The sequence below is a fragment of the Sphaerodactylus townsendi genome, linkage group LG03 (assembly GCF_021028975.2).
Source record: "Sphaerodactylus townsendi isolate TG3544 linkage group LG03, MPM_Stown_v2.3, whole genome shotgun sequence".
In the NCBI taxonomy this organism is placed as follows: Eukaryota; Metazoa; Chordata; class Lepidosauria; order Squamata; family Sphaerodactylidae; genus Sphaerodactylus; species Sphaerodactylus townsendi.
Window position 1 is genome coordinate 63,032,931 of NC_059427.1, and position 19,083 is coordinate 63,052,013.

At 39.2% G+C, this 19,083-nt stretch overlaps 2 protein-coding genes across 6 annotated transcripts in view; one reads left to right on the plus strand and one right to left on the minus strand.

Annotated features, from left to right (window-relative positions):
* Positions 1-19,083, plus strand: part of LOC125428255 (centromere protein P) — a 216,178-nt gene that overhangs the window by 22,210 nt on the left and 174,885 nt on the right. The gene's annotated exons all lie outside the window — the stretch shown is intronic.
* OGN (osteoglycin) lies at positions 755-18,440 on the minus strand. The gene is made up of 7 exons (XM_048488032.1): positions 18,044-18,440; positions 17,197-17,452; positions 10,780-10,870; positions 9,813-9,971; positions 5,658-5,860; positions 3,981-4,076; positions 755-1,075 (listed from the first exon to the last, which is right to left on the minus strand). The coding sequence occupies exons 2-7, from the start codon at positions 17,392-17,394 to the stop codon at positions 905-907; spliced, it is 918 nt and encodes a 305-aa protein (XP_048343989.1). The 5' UTR covers positions 17,395-17,452; positions 18,044-18,440; the 3' UTR covers positions 755-904.

Below are 19,083 nucleotides of genomic sequence, written 5' to 3' on the forward strand. Positions count from 1 at the left end.
AAAAATTCTGAATATGTGTGGGAAGCTACTAACATGGAGAGACATAAAAACAGTGATATAAGTGCCATCTTTACCTACCGTATATACTCGTGTATAAGTCGAGTTTTTCAGCACATTTTTTGTGCTGAAAAAGCCCCCCTCGACTTATACACGAGTCAGTTGTATTTTAAAAAATATTTTTGGGTTTTTACTTTGTTGGCTGCCAGGGGGCGCAGTAATTAGTCTAGCAGCACCAAAATTTCAGGATATCATCAGGTGACACTCCTGATGATACCACCCAAGTTTGGTAAAGATTGGTTCAGGGGGTCCAAAGTTATGGACCCCCAAAGAGGGTGCCTCATCCCCCATTGTTTCCAATGGGAGCTAACAGTAGATGGGGCTACATTTTGAGGGTCCATAACTTTGGACCCCTTGAACCAAACTTCACCAAACCTGGCTGGTATCATCAGGAGAGTCTCCTAAAGATAGTCTGAAATGTTGGTACTGCTAATATAAACAATTCCTCCCCTGACCAAAAACTTAGTTTTGAAGGATTTTAACTCTTGTGTTTTAGCTTGGTTGCTGGTTGAGCTAAGGTTTTTGTACTTTTTAAGTTATTGTTGAGACCATATTGTTTTTGTTGACTCCCTTTTCCACTTACAGAGCTAATTTACTGTTTTTCTTTGAAATAAATATTCAAAAACATTTAACCTACTGATGCCTCAATTAATGTAATTTTATTGGTATCTATTTTTATTTTTGAAATTTACCAGTAGCTGCTGCATTTCCCACCCTCGACTTATACGCGAGTCAATAAGTTTTCCCAGTTTTTTGTGGTAAAATTAGGTGCCTCGACTTATATGCGGGTCGACTTATACATGAGTATATACGGTACTTTTTAACCACTTCCAGTTTCATTAGCAATTTAAAACCATGACCCTATAGGCAGCATTTTCAAGCACATAAAAGCATTGGGGTACTTTCCCAAGATGACTGGGTTCCCTTCCATTCGTATCTCATCCATGCGATTACGAACATAACGTGTATTGTTGTTTTTGCAGAAGGTATCATCTGAGATGCTGGTTATGTTGTTATTCTGTAAAACCAAAAGAGTGAGAATGAAAACTGTGAACATCCAAACTTAATCACAACATGCTGTTTGAGCAACAATAATCTTATAAAGTATGCAAACTTATGCTATGAACAGCATAGTGTATGATTTTGTTTCATATCTCTTTTACTAATGTGTAGTTCTGTGGTAGCTGTTGACTGCTAGATTGTTCCAGTGTAGTATCTTGCATGCAAAATTTGTTTATTTACATGTATCTTGCTGAGTGGTTTGCTCACAGTTTTCCTTAGCAAGCCAAATGCATACACACAAGGGACACATACGGGACATCTGGTTTGTTATTGTGGCTTGAATCTGTGCGAGATGGTAAAATGTTGCTTTTACATATACCCAAGAGGTGTTGCTTTTATAAAGATAAGTATACATGGGACAATGACAATGATTGCCTTATAAGTTATAAAGGAGGTATCATTAGGTGTTTTCATAAGGTGTAAGACTATATTGAGTTATCTTCACACATAAGCATATTTTAGTGCACAAATATAGAATTTAGAAGTCACAAAGAATATAGCCTTCACAGAAAGTTCATATATAGTCTCTACACTTGAATATTAGATGATTACAGTCTGGCTCCGGGGTAAGAAAAGTTAAAAGCCTGCTAATGGATGGAATGCAGGAGAGATGGGAGTATGGTGCCTATCATATCCCATTTGATTTGTGTATTTCTTATGTTTGTCAGTAAAAGCACACCTGCTCTAAGATAATGAGCTAGCAGAAGAAGAGGTCAAGGGTTAGAGGGGAATAATAGGTAATGTAGTAATTTATAATCACGTTTTTATATTTGAATGCTTTTATATTTTAACTAATAATGAAACTTAAAGAATATGTTAGTCACTCACGTTCAATGTATGTATCCTATAGGCATTGAATGTTTCATGTGTAATGAATCTTTGTATAATCCTTTAATATGGTCAAAAGAAAGTTGTCTTTCTCTCAGTTTGAAGTGTAAAACAGCTTGCCTCTCTGCAGAAGACCCTAATCAGTAAGAAGGTGCTATTAGGAGCTGTCCAGCAGAAACTCCATTTAGAAAATCTGATTGGGCTTCTTAGGCCTCTAGCTAATGTATAGCCAAAGGAGCAGAAATAACTGTTTGTCCTGAATATATTTTCATTGACTTATATCTTGTATGTTAAACTAAATAAAAGAAAATTTTTGAAGTCTTTTTCTAAGATGCTCCTGAAGCCTGGATTCAATAGTTATCTACAGTAAAGGAATGTGGGGGCCTCAGACCAAGAAGGCCTAAGTTCCTGTGCCAAGAGGCACCTGCTTATAGAAGGCCCTTATATGAGCCTAATGAGCTTGTTAAGGGGTGTTTTGAAATATGATGGTGTCTTCGCAGTAAGATAAGACGTGGCAGGTGCAATATATATCAAGAAGACACTAATGAAAGGTTGACAACTGAAGAGAAGTACTAAATACAGGAAATGACCATATAGAGATGTATGTAATTGAAGGAGATACCACCTGGTATATGACATAGTATGCCTAGATGAATTGTAATAGGCTGTGGCCCTCTCATCTCCTAGCCAATGGAGAAATGAGGGAGGGGTTGGGTGATCCTGAAAAAGAAATATAAACTTGTAAAACAAAGGAAGGGTGTGCCTACCACTGGGTGGACACCCGAGCTTGCAAGACCGTAAACCATTGGTGGCGAACCTTTGGCACTCCAGATGTTATGGACTACAATTCCCATCAGCCCCTGCCAGCACGGCCAATTGGCCATTCTGGGAGGGGGTGATGGGAATTGTAGTCCATAACAACTGGAGTGCCAAAGGTTCGCCACCACTGCCATAAACCAATAAAAGCTTTGTTACCTGCTTCACCAAATTAGTCCAGAGTGGTTTTAGAGTTCTTGGACCCACGTTTCTAACAAATCTACTGGGATGTCTGTTTGCATAGTGTAACTTATTTGCTTTCTTCCCACTTCCATCCAGAATGCTTACTGAAATGCTGCTCATGGGGGACAGGAGATCCCCTAGCAACAGTATGATGGAGGCATCAGCACGACTAACACTCCTTCCATCTGCATAAATATTGTGATAGATCCAATCCCATCCAATCACCACAGAAGAGTATGGGGATGTTTATTTTAGACTCTGGCATCTTGCTTTTTCTACAGTAAAATAATATGTGCTTCATATGTATGCATATTGATTCAACAACACAGTGTAGTTTTGGGACATTACCACTAAGACAGTTTCACGAGTCCAAATCTAACACTTGGATCTAGACTAGATGTTCATGTGGGTGCAAGAGATCTGCCCACAGAATGAGATCTTCCTACTTCCCCCTCCTGAAATGCTCCCTGGAATTCTGTTTTTCGGAAAGAGTGGCAAGACATTTTGGGCTGCTGTGGGAGAAGGTAGGGAGGAAAAACACATTCAATGGGCAGAAATCCTTGTTCCCATGGGAACAAGCCTGGATTCAACTCTAAAGTCCCTTCTGCACATGCAGAATAATGCATTTTCAATCCACTTTCACAATAGTTTGAAAGTGGATTTTGCTATTCCGCACAGTAAAATCCAGCTGCAAAGTGGATTGAAAGTGCATTATTCTGCATGTGCAGAAGGGGCCTGAGTCTGCCAGTCTTTTGCATATTACTCTATGTGAATACACTGTTTCTGGGGAACAGTGAATGTCCAGTCTCGTGACCTTTTGTATATTTCTAAAGCGAGCTACTGAAAAAAAAGTATATGCCTTTATTACAGTCACTATGCATGCTGTCTTTTTATTTGCAAGTTCTTATATGATAGCAAAACAGTCAATAATAAGCAAAATGTTAGAAAAATTGGGAAAAATGTTTAACAAACAGTAATTTACAATGGCATTGATTTGTATTGACAACAGTAGTAAAACAAATGAGTTTTGAAACCTGAAGATGCAGGACACGTAGACTCTCTGGCAAGTTAAGAGGAACAGATTCCAGTGCATTGTTTGCTAAGTAGAGGTATGATAAATTGGTCAGCTTCTGTAAGATAAAAAATATGAGACAGAGTGAAGAAAATTATGGAGGCTGTTTCTTGATTGTTTTGCAAGATATTTACATTTTTTGTATAGAAATTATATGCAGACTATTTGTTTATATTATTTATATATATGTGTCAAAACAGAGTTATTTAGATAGAAAGCAATGCAATGAAAGTAAGAAAAAACATGCAGGAAATAAATTTGATTATGTACTATACAAATTTGATTATGTACTATATGTAGTCTACAATCTCTGTCCCTTTATTAAAGCACCTTCTAGAGCTATTGCATTAGAATATAGCCTTATTAGTACCTTTATAAAAATGCCCTCTTGAACAATTCTGTTTCACATAGCGGAATGCAGAGAAGTGTGGACCTTCCTGATCTTCTCAGGCAGGCTATTCCATAAGGTGAAGGCTACAGAAAGAATGCACTTGTACTGGGAGTTGTTGATTTTGCAAAATGGCAGCTGAATAAGGCCCTACTTAGATGAGAAAGGTGTTGTGGGAAGACACAGGAGGAGGGGTGGTCTTGCAGTTATGAAAGTCTAAGATAGAGAAGGACTTTGCATATGTTAGCCATTACCTTGAACTGAGCCTGGTAACTGATGGCAATGGCAGACCTACGTAAGGTGCATTGTGTTAGTCTAATCTTAATGCTACCATGGCATGGATCTTGGCAGCTAAATTTTTAAGAGAATGCCACTTTTTTTGGAATGGCACTCTTCTAAGTAATTTCCATGCCATTGCATTTAAATATAACGTACAGGAAAATTCTGTAGTATAACACAAGAGTTTTCATAACAGTTCATTTATTAGAGACTTTGCCTTATGAAGTGTCAAAGATTTCCTATAAGAGAAGATCCTTAAGACCTTAAACTTTCAATGCTATTATTCATCACTTAATGTTGGATCAGTGCAAGTGTGGTAAATAGTAGCAGCATTATGCACTCTCCTACCATTTAGGGCTACAATCCTGTATCTACCCAGTTGGGAGTAAACTTCCTTGAACAGTGTTAGACTTTAAAGGTGTGTGATAATAAAATTTCAGAAAAGGTTAGGCTGTGGTGGCTAGGAGGGATTTTGCAAAATAAGGTTGGGGGGGATGGGAACTAGAAGGCTGCTTCAGGAAGGAGTAGTTGTGAAAGTCAGAAGCACTAAAAGGGAAATAAAACAGCCAGTAACTTTCACAGGAATGCAACATAAAATGGTGAATAAGGAATGTATCTCACACAAACTGGGATCTATTGATCAAATTTAGACATAGTGAAAGATTTTAGCATATCTTTTATTAACCTTTACTTGCATGCCAAATCATAAACTGCAGGTTAAACATCCTTATTATAACTTTCCAAAATGCACTTTCTGCATTCACCACAAGAATTTTTACCTATTCCCATAATCTTTCTTACGTAATAATGAAGTAACTGGAAGCTACACCTAACTTGTAATATTTCCCTTTGGTTAAGAATTCAACTTAAAGTGTATTTATTTAAGGGCAGATTTCATTGAAATAATATGGATACTGAGTACTGAGGGAATAAATTATTTTACATAATTAATTTTAACCATACTTCTGTTACCTTGAAAGCATTTGCTTTAATTCCTCTGCTTTTAATTCTGTTTTGATTTGCATTAAAGATTGTTAGCTTTGAAGGCAAAACGGGAAGCTTGAGCAGTCTGTTTTCAGCAAGTGAAAGTTCTTCTAGTAATGCTAGCTTTGCAAAAGCCGAGTCTTCAATTTCGTCTATCCTGTTTCCAGTGAAGTCGATTCTTCTTAGAGAGGCTTGAAAAAATATGTGAAATAATGAAAACAGACTTTAATTTAAATCAGAATATAATTTAATTTTTAAATTTTTATATTTATGTACAATACATCTGCATTTTCAGATTAAAAGAAGTGACCAACATTAACACAGAAAACAGAACAACTGAACAAGAATCAATAGATGACATATTTGGGGGGAAAAGTCTTGATGACTCTAAAAAGATTAGAAGATAAAGATTAGAAGGTCTGTCTGAACATGCCGCTCCCTCTTTGTATGGGCGACAAGCTGATTTAGTCTTGCCCGCAGAAGCTTGTGGATCAAATAAGATTCTGGAATGCTCTGCAGGACTTGAACCCTCCCTGTGACTCATTGGATAAGCTGATTGAGAACTGGAATGTCTGAGTCAATGAGGCCATTGATGACATCATACCCTGTTGCCTTCTGTGTTCTCGTTTCAAACTAGCCCCACGGTATACTGGGGGAAGAAGGGGAAGAAATGAGAACTTAAGATGGCTAGAGCGAATGTGGCAGAAATCTCATGATGAAGCAGTAAGAACACAGGATGCTTTTGAAAGCCTATGAGGTGGCAGTAAAAACCGTGAAGAGAGTACTTTTTTGCTAATATCGCATCCGCAAGTTGACATCCATCTCAAGTATTTAGTGTACTGTGGCAGCTGACAGCCTTAACTGAGAGGCCCGCAAACAGTAGCGAGTTGATTCTTAGCTGTGTCATTTTTGTTAACTTCTCTGCAGATAATATTGTATCCCTCCACCATGACATCTCCACTAATTTAGAAGCAAGTAGTGCAATAGAGGCCTTTTGGCTGTCTTCTGGTTCCTTATTGGACCGTTTCAGTCAGCTTTCCCAGGATGGTGTAGACTGAATCTTTCGAATCCTGTGAAGCCCACCACCTGCCTCTTAGACCCATGTCTATCTTGGTTGGTTAAAACCAGCAGGGATATGATGTGGGCACCATTGGCGAATATTATAAATCCGTGGTGATGAACCTATGGCACTCCAAATGTTCATGGACTACAATTCCAATCAGCCCCTGCCAGCATAACCAATTGGCCGTGCTGGCAGGGGCTAATGGGAATTGTAGTCCATGAACATCTGGAGTGCCATAGGTTCGCCACCACTGTTATAAATCTATCGGGTTTTCCCAAAGGGGTTGAAAGAGGCTTTGGTGAGGCTGCTCTTTAAAAAGCAATTTCTGGATTCATCCATTGCCGCCTTGTCTTGAATCTTTCTATTTTGGATAAGGTAATTGAGAGAGTAGTGGCCTAACAGCTCCAGGTCCTTCTGGATGAAACATCAGCCCTGGATTCCTCCCACTGGCTTCTGCATTGGCCATGGGTTGGAGATGGCTCTGAAAACCTTCATGGATAACATCTGGAGATACTAGACTGTGGTGGGTCAGCACTGCTATTATTAGATCTGACAGCATTTGACTTGGTCAGTTATAATATCATAACCAGTTGCCTCACTGATGTTGTAGTCTGTGGGACAGCCTTACAGTGACTGTGCTCATTCTTCCAGAGTGGGGGACAGATGGTAGCAACAGTGAGAGAACTTCTGCCTGACATGAGCTGGTATATGGGGTCCTTCAAGGAGTGATTCCTTCACTGATATTGTTTAACATCTAAATGTGCCCTCTTGCTGGGTTGATCCAGGGGTTTGGACTGGTATGTTATCAGTCTGCTGATGACACCCAGTTATACCTGCTGTTGGATGGTCATCTGAACGTAACCCTTATGTTCTAGCCAGTTATTTGGGAGCTGTAGTGGAATGTATGAAAGAAAGTCAACTGAAGTTAAATTCTGTGAAGGTGCAAGATCATGTGGCTGGGTCGGGGGGGGGGCAAGGTGGGGAATGCCGGTTGCTGGCTTTTGATGGCGTGCAACTAAATTTGGCACCAACTGTCAGGAGCTTAAGTGTGCTCCTTGATGCCTCACTAACAATAGAGACTTAGGTGGTATATGCAACTCGTGTGGCATTTTTTCCTCTTCGCCTGCTAAAACAACTGGCTCACTATCTATCCCAGGGGTAGGGAACCTGCGGCTCTCCAGATGTTCAGGAACTACAATTCCCATCAGCCTCTGTCAGCATGGCCAATTGGCCATGCTGGTAGGGGCTGATGGGAATTGTAGTTCCTGAACATCTGGAGAGCTGCAGGTTCCCTACCCCTGATCTATCCCAATCTCACCACAGTGATCCATGTAATGATCACCTCTAAATCAGGTGACTGCAATTTGATCTATGCAGGACTACCCTTGGGCCTGATCCAGAAACTCTCAACTGGCTGAAAAGGGAGAGTCCGTATGGGGACCTTGTGGTGAGAGCATATTCAACTGGTGCTCTGCCTGCTGTACTGGCTCTGGGTAGAGTAATCTCATATCAACAGCACATCCATTGCAATTCACCAAGTATACCACCTGTGCATACCCAGATCACTAAATACTGAAAAGGACCCATCAGTGTGTGATGATGGTAAAAAACCCTGTGTCCCCAACCCTTGCAACTTTATTTTACTTGATTAAATCTTTTTGAATATGCATATGAATGTCATGCCCTTGGCTTGCTGTCCACAAGCCCCTGGTCTGTGATGTTCAAGGGCCTCTTACAGGGCCTCAGACAAGGCTGTTTTGGTGTCTCTCCCACCTCAAGTTGCCTGACCTAACTGCTTGTTTAACTTGGAGACAGGCAATTGCAGGCTAGTCTTCTTTCCCCCTGGCCCTCCAGGCTCTTGCACTTATATCCTTCACCCCATCAGGTCCCACCTGGACCTTTAAATGGGGCTGCTCTGCCTCCCCACCCCCAACCCCAGGGAACCTGCTTTGGTGTTGGGCAGATCTGTCCTATTCCTGGCCCAGGAGGCCATTGCGAGCCTTCCCAGACTCCTCCCACCCTGAAACAGGCTGTGGAGGACCATCCCCAGGGAAGGCCAGGAGCCAAGCTGATGCCACAGTCTGCTGTGCGGGCTGCCCGCTGCCTCCTGATCCAGCCTTCTCCCCACCTTCTGCTGCCATCAGCTGGCAGCTGCAGTTGGCTGTCCTTTCAGCTGCAATTAAGGGCTTGTTTCAGGCTGAGGGAGCGGGTGTGTTACAGGGGTGATAGAGAGACTGGAGGCTCTGTCTCTGAACAATGAATAAAACAGTGCTGAAAGAACAGCATTCTTTGTTTTTAGATGACATTTGTATGTATTGTCGAAGGCTTTCATGGCCGGAATCACTGGGGTGCTGTGTGGTTTCCGGGCTGTATGGCCATGTTCTAGCAGCATTCTCTGACGTTTTGCCTGCATCTGTGGCTGATCCTCTGAAGATGCCAGCCACAGATGCAGGCGAAACGTCAGGAGAGAATGCTGCTAGAACATGGCCATACAGCCCGGAAACCACACAGCACCCCAGACATTTGTATGTGTTAGCCATACTTGAGTTGTTAAAGTATTTTTCATATTTACAATTAAACAACAGCACTTTTTAAATGTGAGTAGTGACAATATATGGCAGGTGGCCATTGACCAGTGTTGCAGCATTACTTCTGGAAAAACCTGGAAGTGATGTTATGTATCTCTAGGAATTGACTGAAGGTAAGACCATAGAGTTTTTGATGATTCATAGAATGGATTTCCAGTTTTCTCTGGAAGTGACATCAGTCATCTCTGGCAATCTCTAAAAACTCAATGGTTTTACCATTGAATTTTGACCAATTCCTAGAGATATGATATCACTTTAAATTTTTTCTGGAAATGATGTTGCACTGTTGGCCAGTGGCCACCTCCCTGTGTCTACTTCAGTTCTTGCTGGTTGCCAGGCCAGCCATGGCAAAGATTATTTAAAGAGTGACTGCAAATAAAATGATTGGAATGATATTCAGTTTACTTTGTAAAAAATAATGAAAATATATTATTCATCTGAATTTCAGTATTAGTTGATTCTAAATAAATTAAATTTCAAATATATACTTACAAATTTCATCAAAATCGGAGGTTTTGACTTTCTTGATTTTGTTGAATCGTGCATAAAGGTAGCCTGTTTCCTTTGGCAGAATTGGAACACTTTCGATATCTGTTTCTTCACAGTAAACTGAACCACTTAAACAAACACACAGCAAACAAGTAGGCAAATCTGAAAGTATATAATAGATTTTTTCTGTGTAAAGCAGAAAACTGAAAAAAATGATAGTCTGTAGTGAACGTTTAGGAAATGAAAACAATAAATTCAAATGATGCATTTATATACATTCTCTCTACCCTCAGGCATATTTTTGTCAGCTCCATTCAAATACACATATGAAATGCTATTATAATATTTTGTAGGATTTCGTGTTCAGTTCATGCATTCAAGTAGCCTTCAAGATGATAAGGAGAAAGACTGATAAAACAGACGACAGTAAGAAAAAAATGGCTGTCATATCAAAGAAATGGGGCTTCACTGACAGTAGTTACTTGTTCCCTAGTAGTGATGCAACTCACTTTTACTTCTGTTGACTCATCACCACGCGGATCACCTAAAATTAATTGCTATTTTAATGCCATATCAACTTGACACTATTTTTGTACTCTCTGTGTTACAAAAGTCTGTGTGGCCTGATTAGTGCCAAGAAAGGATCTGATTAACTGTTGGCTTTTATATTTTCAAAAGCTGAGTAGCCATTTATTGTTTCTCCTCAGACGCCATGGTCTGAAGCAATATCTTTTGTACTCAGCATTATAGAACTTCCAGATCTCCATTTCAGAAAAGCTACCAACTATGCTTGTTTCTTGGCAATTAGTATCAGCAACAGGTAAAAAGACAATGGACAGGACATTAAACTGGGAAACCACTGCACTTTTCTGCTCTAATTGTACAGTGCCTTATATACATTTGCCATGTTGCATTTTTATGAATAGTTTGCTTTATTTAAGCGTGGTACTGTTGTAGGGTCAAAACTTACCTGTATCTTTGGTTGGTGAAGCATTAGATACCTCTTCATCTCTCTGGACTTGCAGTTCATTTTCATGGAAAATGATCATACCATTATTTTCCTTTTACATTGGAGATTTAAAAAATACATTTATTAATGTTTTGTTCATGAATAGCAACAATCAAGCCTTTATAGTTCAATAAAATAATGTTTTATAGAAGTTGGTGGTATGTACTGGAAAAAAAATGGGAAGCCCTGGGCTCACCTGGGACCACTTTTGTGGCATAGGGCCAGAGAGCAAGTAGGGAGGAGGCTGTTGGGATGGTTGGGCTTGTGCTCAGGTTTGGTGGCATGGTGGAGGGGGTCGTGGCAACCCAGGCCCAGCCTCTCCTTGGTGCATCATGCCCCCCTCAGCTAACCAGTCCGGCACTGGGCGGGGGGGGGCACCCTTGTGTATTTAAACAATATTGGAAACTCTTTTTTAATATTTAGAAATACTAACTAGATATGGTAGCTCTTTGGTGATATTTCAGACTGAATATAGACAGTAGATTGAAAGCATCATAACATTTTCTATGAAAAAAGTGTGACTCTTAACAGCAAATATTAAAAATGACTGTGTAAGGTAAAATGAATAATACCTTTTAATGTTTAATAACAAAGATTGTAGCATTTGATAAATAATAAATCTTTTGAAATTGTAAGCTTGTTACTTAAAGAAAGATACCTTAGTGATGGGAATACATTTTCAAATGTATTCCCCTCCACCTATTACCCCAACTGATAGCCTTTCTTGTGCATCTTTCATGGATGACTAAGACCCTAAACAAATGGCATTGTGATAGTAGACGGGTAAATATTATATGCATGTGGATGTCATACCTACTGTAGTCACTTAATTTAGGGAGACAGTGTTGGGAAAATGACTTAGGATAGATGGCAGGGAAGGTGAAACTAGACGAATGCCTTAAAATTAATAACTTTAATAATCAATAACTAATTATATGTGTGTGTGTAAAGTGTCATCAAGTTGCAGTTAACTTATAGCAACCCCATCAGGTTTTCAAGGCCAGAGATTAACAGAGGTGATTTTCCATTGCCTTTCTCTGAACAATAACGCTGGCATTCCTTGGTGGTCTCCCATACCAATTACTAACCAGGCTGACCCTTCTTAGCTTCTGAGATTTGACAAAATTAGGCTAATCTAGGCCATCCAGGTCAGGGCAGCTGATTATATTTTACTCCATATAGTATTATCCTTACATCTGAGACATCTAATGAGATGAGGTATCTGTCGCTGATCTTCCCCTTCACTTACCATATTGCCTTGGCAGTGGAAAGTTAGTCTGCCTTTTTAGATCACTATGATATATATGATGACATGACATTATGGTACAAAGAAATTAGTAAGAGGACAACTTCCCACACAGACTGTATGATATCACAAGGTCATCACAGTTGATTGACAGGAGCCTTCTGCCTTGGATTTGAGTGTGGTACTAAAAGGATGCAGTGTTAGTGAAGTGTTTTACTCAGGTGCATGATGAAACAAAATTGTGAACAAAATTGGTCCACAGATATTAGGTAAAGAGGCTGGATAAAAATGATCTGCATGGTCATCAATTTTTTAAGGGATATGGTATCTGTAGCATTCTCTGCTGTTGGGCTGCCTTTTAAAATTTCCCAGAAACTGCAAGTGGTCCAGAACACCATAGGAAATGCTAAAAAGGAAACACATAACACTCGTATTAAAAGTTCCACATTGGTTTCCGCTTTTTTCTGGGATTAGTTCAAAATATAGGCCATGACTTGTAAAGCACTTGATGGGCTGGGGCTTATGTCATTTGAAGGGTCTTCTGCACGAACCTGCCTGTGCACTTTTTCTTAGGTATGTATCATTCATCCATGTTGCTATCATATTTTGAGCTCGTAGTTTGTACAAATGGTTTTGTTCTGTTACCCATTTGTTTATTGTGATTGGTTTGATTCATTTTATGATATGCAAATATGAAGATGAAGATGTAAGAAAATGATATGCAAATATGTTTAGCAAGTAATTATTGATTTCATCTGCATATTGCTCTTTCCATTAATACATTTATACCTTTAACGACAACAGCATAATGATCTTTTCTAAAGCCATTACCCAACTGTACTTATTTGCTGTTTATTTATATTTTAGTTGTGCTGTGTTTTTTAAAACTAAAGTTGCCTGGCATACTGTACAGGCCAAAACTGTACTGCTTCAGTTTATGAATTGAAAAATCCCACTGAGAAACACTAAATGCTATGTATTTAAGCAATGAGGTGTGAGATAATTACCATAGTGTAGGCATAGACATCTTGCATAAATGAATTCATAAGATTAGATAGGTGTACCAATATCAACAATTTTGGGGAGAATTATATAGACACATATTATGTATTGTGTGTGCAACACACAGTGGGTTAATTATGTCAGGTTTATTTTATTTATTAATTTTATACCCCATCAATAAACAGGATCTCTAGGTGGCTACAGCATTAAAACATCCCCTTACATAAATATATCCATTAAAAACACAGCCTGAAAAGTTAAAAACCCCACCCAAACCCTTACATGCACCCCCAACCAGCAGCATCACAGAGGGGACATGCAAGGAGTCTAACCAAATGCCTGCCTGGGTGAAGAAGAAAGTCTTCACCAGGTGCCTAAACCCATACAGAATAGGCACCCTGCGAACCTCTGAGGGGACAGTATTCAAAAGCTTGGGGACAATCACAGAGAAAGCCTTCCCATGCACCCCTGCTCCCCTGTATCTTGGCACGAAGCATTCCACAAGGAAAGCTTCCCCCTGTTGTCTCAGTGCCTGGGCAGATACATACAGGTGCAGGTGGTTTTTTAGGTAGGCAGGGCCCAAGCCATTTAGGCCCGAATACAGTTAGTGTCAACTTGAATTGAGCTCAGAAGCAAATAGGGAGCTAGTTCAGTTTCTTGAGGACCAATGTGATGTGTGTTTGGCCAGATGTACCAGCAAGCAGCCTAGCTGCAGCCTTGGAATCATTTTTAAGGGTAGCTTCACATAGAGCACATTGCTGTAATTCAGTTGGGAGATTACCAGAGCATGTAATGTTGTGGTCAGGTTTCCTTTGTCCAAAAATGGACAGAACTGGCAAACCAGCTGGAGCTGCTAGAAGGCCCTCTGGCCACTGCCGCCACCTGAGCTTCAATGAATCCAGGAGCACCCCCAAGTCTTGTACCTAATCTTTCTGGATCAATACAACCCCATCCAAAACTGGGTGCCCCTGGATCTCATGGACTTGGGAACCTGGGACACAGAGAACCTTTATCCTATCTGGATTCTACATCAGTTCATGGTCCTCATCTAGCCCATAACTGTTTCCAGTTCTAGAAATGAGAAGCAATTGGTCATTAACTTTATTTAATGTCATATCAACATAAATACATCTCATTCTCAACATGGCCAAATCTGTGACTACTTAAATCTGGAAACTGGGGCCAGGAGCAGGTAAGATTGAGCAAACCTGAGAAAAGTCCCAGATTTGCAGAAAAACATGAAATCTTTTTTTAAAAAGTACAACCCCGCCCCCACTAATAGAAGCAGCAATTGTACCTTTAAGAAACAGATGCGCTCTGCAGTAACCCTTGTGAGGGTTTCTAGTTAACCATAACAGAATTGCTAGTGAAAGCCTTGGTTTCTGTCAGTGAGAGGCAGGGCCCTGTTCATGGTTATTTTGGCCTTTGATGGAGTGCTCATTGGGGTCAGGCTTGGCAGCAGCCACTGGGCAACTTGATATTGTTCCATGACTCACCCAGTCTCAGCGACTCATTACTGTTCAACAGCAGCCTTCATATGAAAGTCAGTGTATTATAGTAGTTAAAGTGTCAGGTTAGGACCCTTTTTGAATCCCTGCTCTGTTGCGGAAGCTTACTGTGTGACTTTGACCACTCCCACACTAACAGCCTAACCTACCTCTTAGCATTGTAGTGAAGATAAACTAGAAGAGAGGAGAGTGGTGCAAGCTGCTTTGGGTCCACATTGTGGATAAAGGTGGGATTTGAATGAAGTAAATAAATATCAATATATTGAAAGACAAGGGAGGTATATAAAAATGTATGTTGCTAAAAGGATAGGAAGGAGAGAAGGAAGCAGGGGAAGGTGAGAATATGGCAGCTACAAAGAAGGGAAAAGAAAATAGTGTAGGAGTGGGCTGGAGGAAACTGAGGTGTTTCTTGGAAGTCTAAGAATTTCTTCACTGTGCAACTGGGCCTGTCCCAGTGGCTGGCACTGTGCAGTTTGGTTTGACTTTTGCCAAGGAGAGGCTGTTGGGGTAGGGAAGGAGGAAAAACTGCAACCTGGAGGGAGGTATAGGGTGGGAAGAAAAGGAAAAGGCAGAAAAAGGAAAGAGGCTAAGGAGGCTTTCAGGCCAAGGAAAGAGGAAATGGTAGAAGAAGGGTGCCCTCAGTGGTAACAGTTTGTCAGCATTCATGCTTGGCTTCTGTCAGTAAAAGGCAGGGGAGATGGCAGTGCCCTTTCCAGGGCTGTTTTGGCAATTGGCACCAGATACTTGCTTCCACCTGGCTTTCATTACTCACGTAGGTTCACCTCTTGCTACTGTTCAATAACAGCCACCCTATAAAAGCCAGTGGTGTAGTATTTGAGATTTAGACTAGGGTATGGAAGACACAAGTTAAAATCACCAGTCTGTCATGGAAGTTCACTTGATGACTTTGGGTGAGCCACATACCTTCAGCCTAACCAGTCTCACAGCATTGTTGAGAGAATAAAAAGAACAATAGGAAAATAATGTGAGCTGCTTTGGTTCTCACTGCAGAAAAGTGAAATAAATAAATAATGTAGCTAATGTTGGAAGGCAGATAAAAAGTACATCGAAAAGGAAAATGACCGAGAAGGCAGAAAAGAAGCAATGAAAAGCGAGAAGATATGAAGGTTGCCAGGAAGATGGGAAGAGGAAATAGGACAGAAAGGAGTAACTTTCCAATTTCCTACCATGCAAGGGGGCCTAGCCCAGCAGCTAGTACCGTACAACTGGGCCATGGCTTTCCCAGGTTGAATGGAAAGCTGAAGATGGTGGAGGTTATAAACGTAGATTGCAAGGGAGAGAAGGAAGCAGGAAAATGGGAGAGGCTGTGGGGTTATCATAGAAGTTCAAGAGAAAACAATGCAGTTGGGAAAAATGAGATTCTTTGCATATCTTGCTTGCGTACCATATGCTTTTCTATCTGAAATATCTTGGTTCTTAGTCTGTTGCTGTCTAAAACCTTTTTCAGTTGTATTGGATAGGATTTCTTATAGCATCTTCAGGTTTAAAATGTTCATGTCCACATGTTCATCAAAAACATTTTATGGTAATGCCATCTACTGGCAATAGAAATTTATGAGTCATTCTTCATGTTGCACTGTTAACTAACTTTTATAATAACAGATACTTTTTAGGAAAGTTTAAAAAAAGGAATTAAGCAGCTTTGTATGGAGATGGGTAATCATTAAGATGTAATTATCTTGACAATGCAGCCACATGGACATTCACAGTGCAGTCGTAAACAGAGTTATACCCTTCTAATCCCATTTTCTTCAGTGGTCACAGAAAGGTGCAACTCTGTTTAGGATTGTATTGTAATCTATTATTTCTATTCAGTACTGAGTTCAATTTAGTATTACAAGGTTGTAAGCTACACTAGATTTTCTGTGTGTATCATATGTGTGCATATGCATGAGTGTGACAGAGAATGTCATTCTGGAAATGACATTAGGAGATGTCACTGTGTGTTGTACTGATATGTGAGTATGTACTATTTATTTTGAAAGTAAATGTTTACACTTAGTAATAGTTCATAATGGGTACAGTATTGTGTTTAAGCGAAGAACAGATGAAGGTTGTATTTCAGAAGTACTGAAGTTCATTACATATATTGTACATTTAATGTGCAACATGCTTTACAGTTTTTACCATGTTTACCCAAGAAATAGACACTACTGTTCCTATTTTACAAATAGAATCTGAGACTGAGAGACAATCATCTATAAAATGATTTCAAGGCAGCAAGTTCCCCAAACAATATGTAGCCAATGGATTTCCCTGGCTTTGCTGTGTATTAATTTAAAAAAGCCACTCTGTGTTAGTGATAATCATGGGAAAATTGTACCGTAGGAACAAAACCAAAACCTCCAGGAACTTTGGCTGACTTTGACTCATGTTCTTTGTGGTCCATATGGATTTCATGTTACATATATGTTTTCTTAGAGCCTATTTCCTTCTACTATTTTAAAAGAAATGTAGTTTAACTTTACAATGACCTCTTCTGGATCAACTTGCATAGTTGTTGCTATTCTATTTGTTTTTATATTTACCCATGGAATATGTACACATGCCTAGTTGACTTGTTTGCACACTGGGAAAAGTAAAGTATAACTTGGAAAATACCTTGTCATTTACTGCATCCTGTGGTTTGTCTTCATTTTCCTTAAATACTGTGTCTTCATACTCTTGCTTAAATACTGCATCTTCAAGAGTGGCCAATCCATAGTCATAAAATGTAACAGATTGCTGATTAGGTGGTGCTAACTTCACCACAGGCATTAAAAAACAGAGAAAGAGAGCAAGTTGCTGCTGAGTCTTCATTTCAAAAGATCTGACTTGAATCGAGCTGGAAGGACTATGCAGAATGAATTCTTTGTGACTGGAAATAAAAAGCAATCTGTCAAAACAATATTTAAAGCGTAGTAGACTATTTGGCAGCAGTTTCTAATGTAAAAGGAACAGGGGAAGAATATTAACTCTTAGTGCTCTATATTTAAATACTTTGAATCTTAAAGTAATGTGTAGGGTAACAATTTCGTTGCACAGAGTTTTTAACTAAAATCTGATATAATTGCAGAATATGTTTTGTGAATTTTAGGGCTGATAGGAGAATTTAGAAAATGTAATTTGGTATCTGGTTTGTATGGTAAATAAATGGTTAAAAGAAGAAGAAACAGAGCTCAGCTAAGGCTAGCCTGGAAATGAAAAGAATATTTTTGATGTTTTATTAAGACTTCTTCGGTATGGCAAAATCACTATGTTCTAAAACTAACCTATAGTTACATTGGCTCTGAAATATAAAATTAGGAGAGAAATGTAAATTCATTTAAAAGCAAAAATTCTATCAAGGGAAAATATACCTGCTTAGTATGTAATCTAGTTACCATGTATACAAAATACATAAACTATAGTTCTGTAACAGCTGGACAAAATCATTTACTATAAAGATAAGTTCTTGGAGAACACTTACCTTTTTAGTTGATTGAGATCTCCTTTATCGTATTCTAAAAACAATCACTTTTTTATCCATTAATTCCAAATGACCAGATAAATCATGGATTATTTTCAACAGGCAGAAATACTACTGTAAAGATTGACAGGCTTTAAAATACTTTATGTGGGGTAGAGAGGGGCTATGTCAGCATTCTTTCCTGCAGCAAGAAGTAATATCCTGGAATGCAGTCTTCTATAAAAAATAGTTTTTAAGGGTAAGTCTGTTTTGCTCAAGTAACATTGAAGCAGATCCCGATTAATAAGTTAACCTAGCTGCTGTTATTGTTTTTTTAAAATGTGATGGATCAACTTCAGCTTCAGGCTGTAAAGACAAGCGAAGGCATGTGCTTTTAATTAAGTTTAGTGTTTTAATAGGAGACAAAGAAGCTGACTTCCGTTTCAGATGTCTGTAGAGTTGAAATATTCACATTCCATTTTAGTCACTTGGTGCAATAAAATGCTGCACTGTAATTCAATTCCTATAAAAGAAACTCAAACTTTGTTTCGTAGTATAAACTTCAAAGTATTCACAGCAGATACTTCTTTCGACTGATGAGTTTAGATTCTTTCCTTAGCAATATTAGAATTAGTAGTGCTTCCGATTTTTGGAAATCTGTCTGGCATTCCAGACTAATAGCTGCTCAAACGAAATGCTGGAGTGTTTTTATTTAGAATTCAACTCATGGTAGAAGCACAGTGCATAACATAATAAGACATTTCATTAGGAATGTCATTAAGTCTTATGTCCTGTTATGAAATGTGTTCTCACCATTGCATGCCTCATTTAAAAAATAAAAAATCCCTCCTTGTTGTTTTACCCAGACAATGGAGGTAAATAAAACATAGATGTACAAACAACATTTTTAGATTGAAATGCATCACTATTAGAACTTTATGTGGTTTGCCAATGTTATGTTACTTTTAGTTAGGTCATGAAAAGACCATGTATCAGTTAAATATTTTATGGTGGAGGGTTGTTGTTTCTTTTAAAAAGCCCAAAGCTATGCCATTGAACAA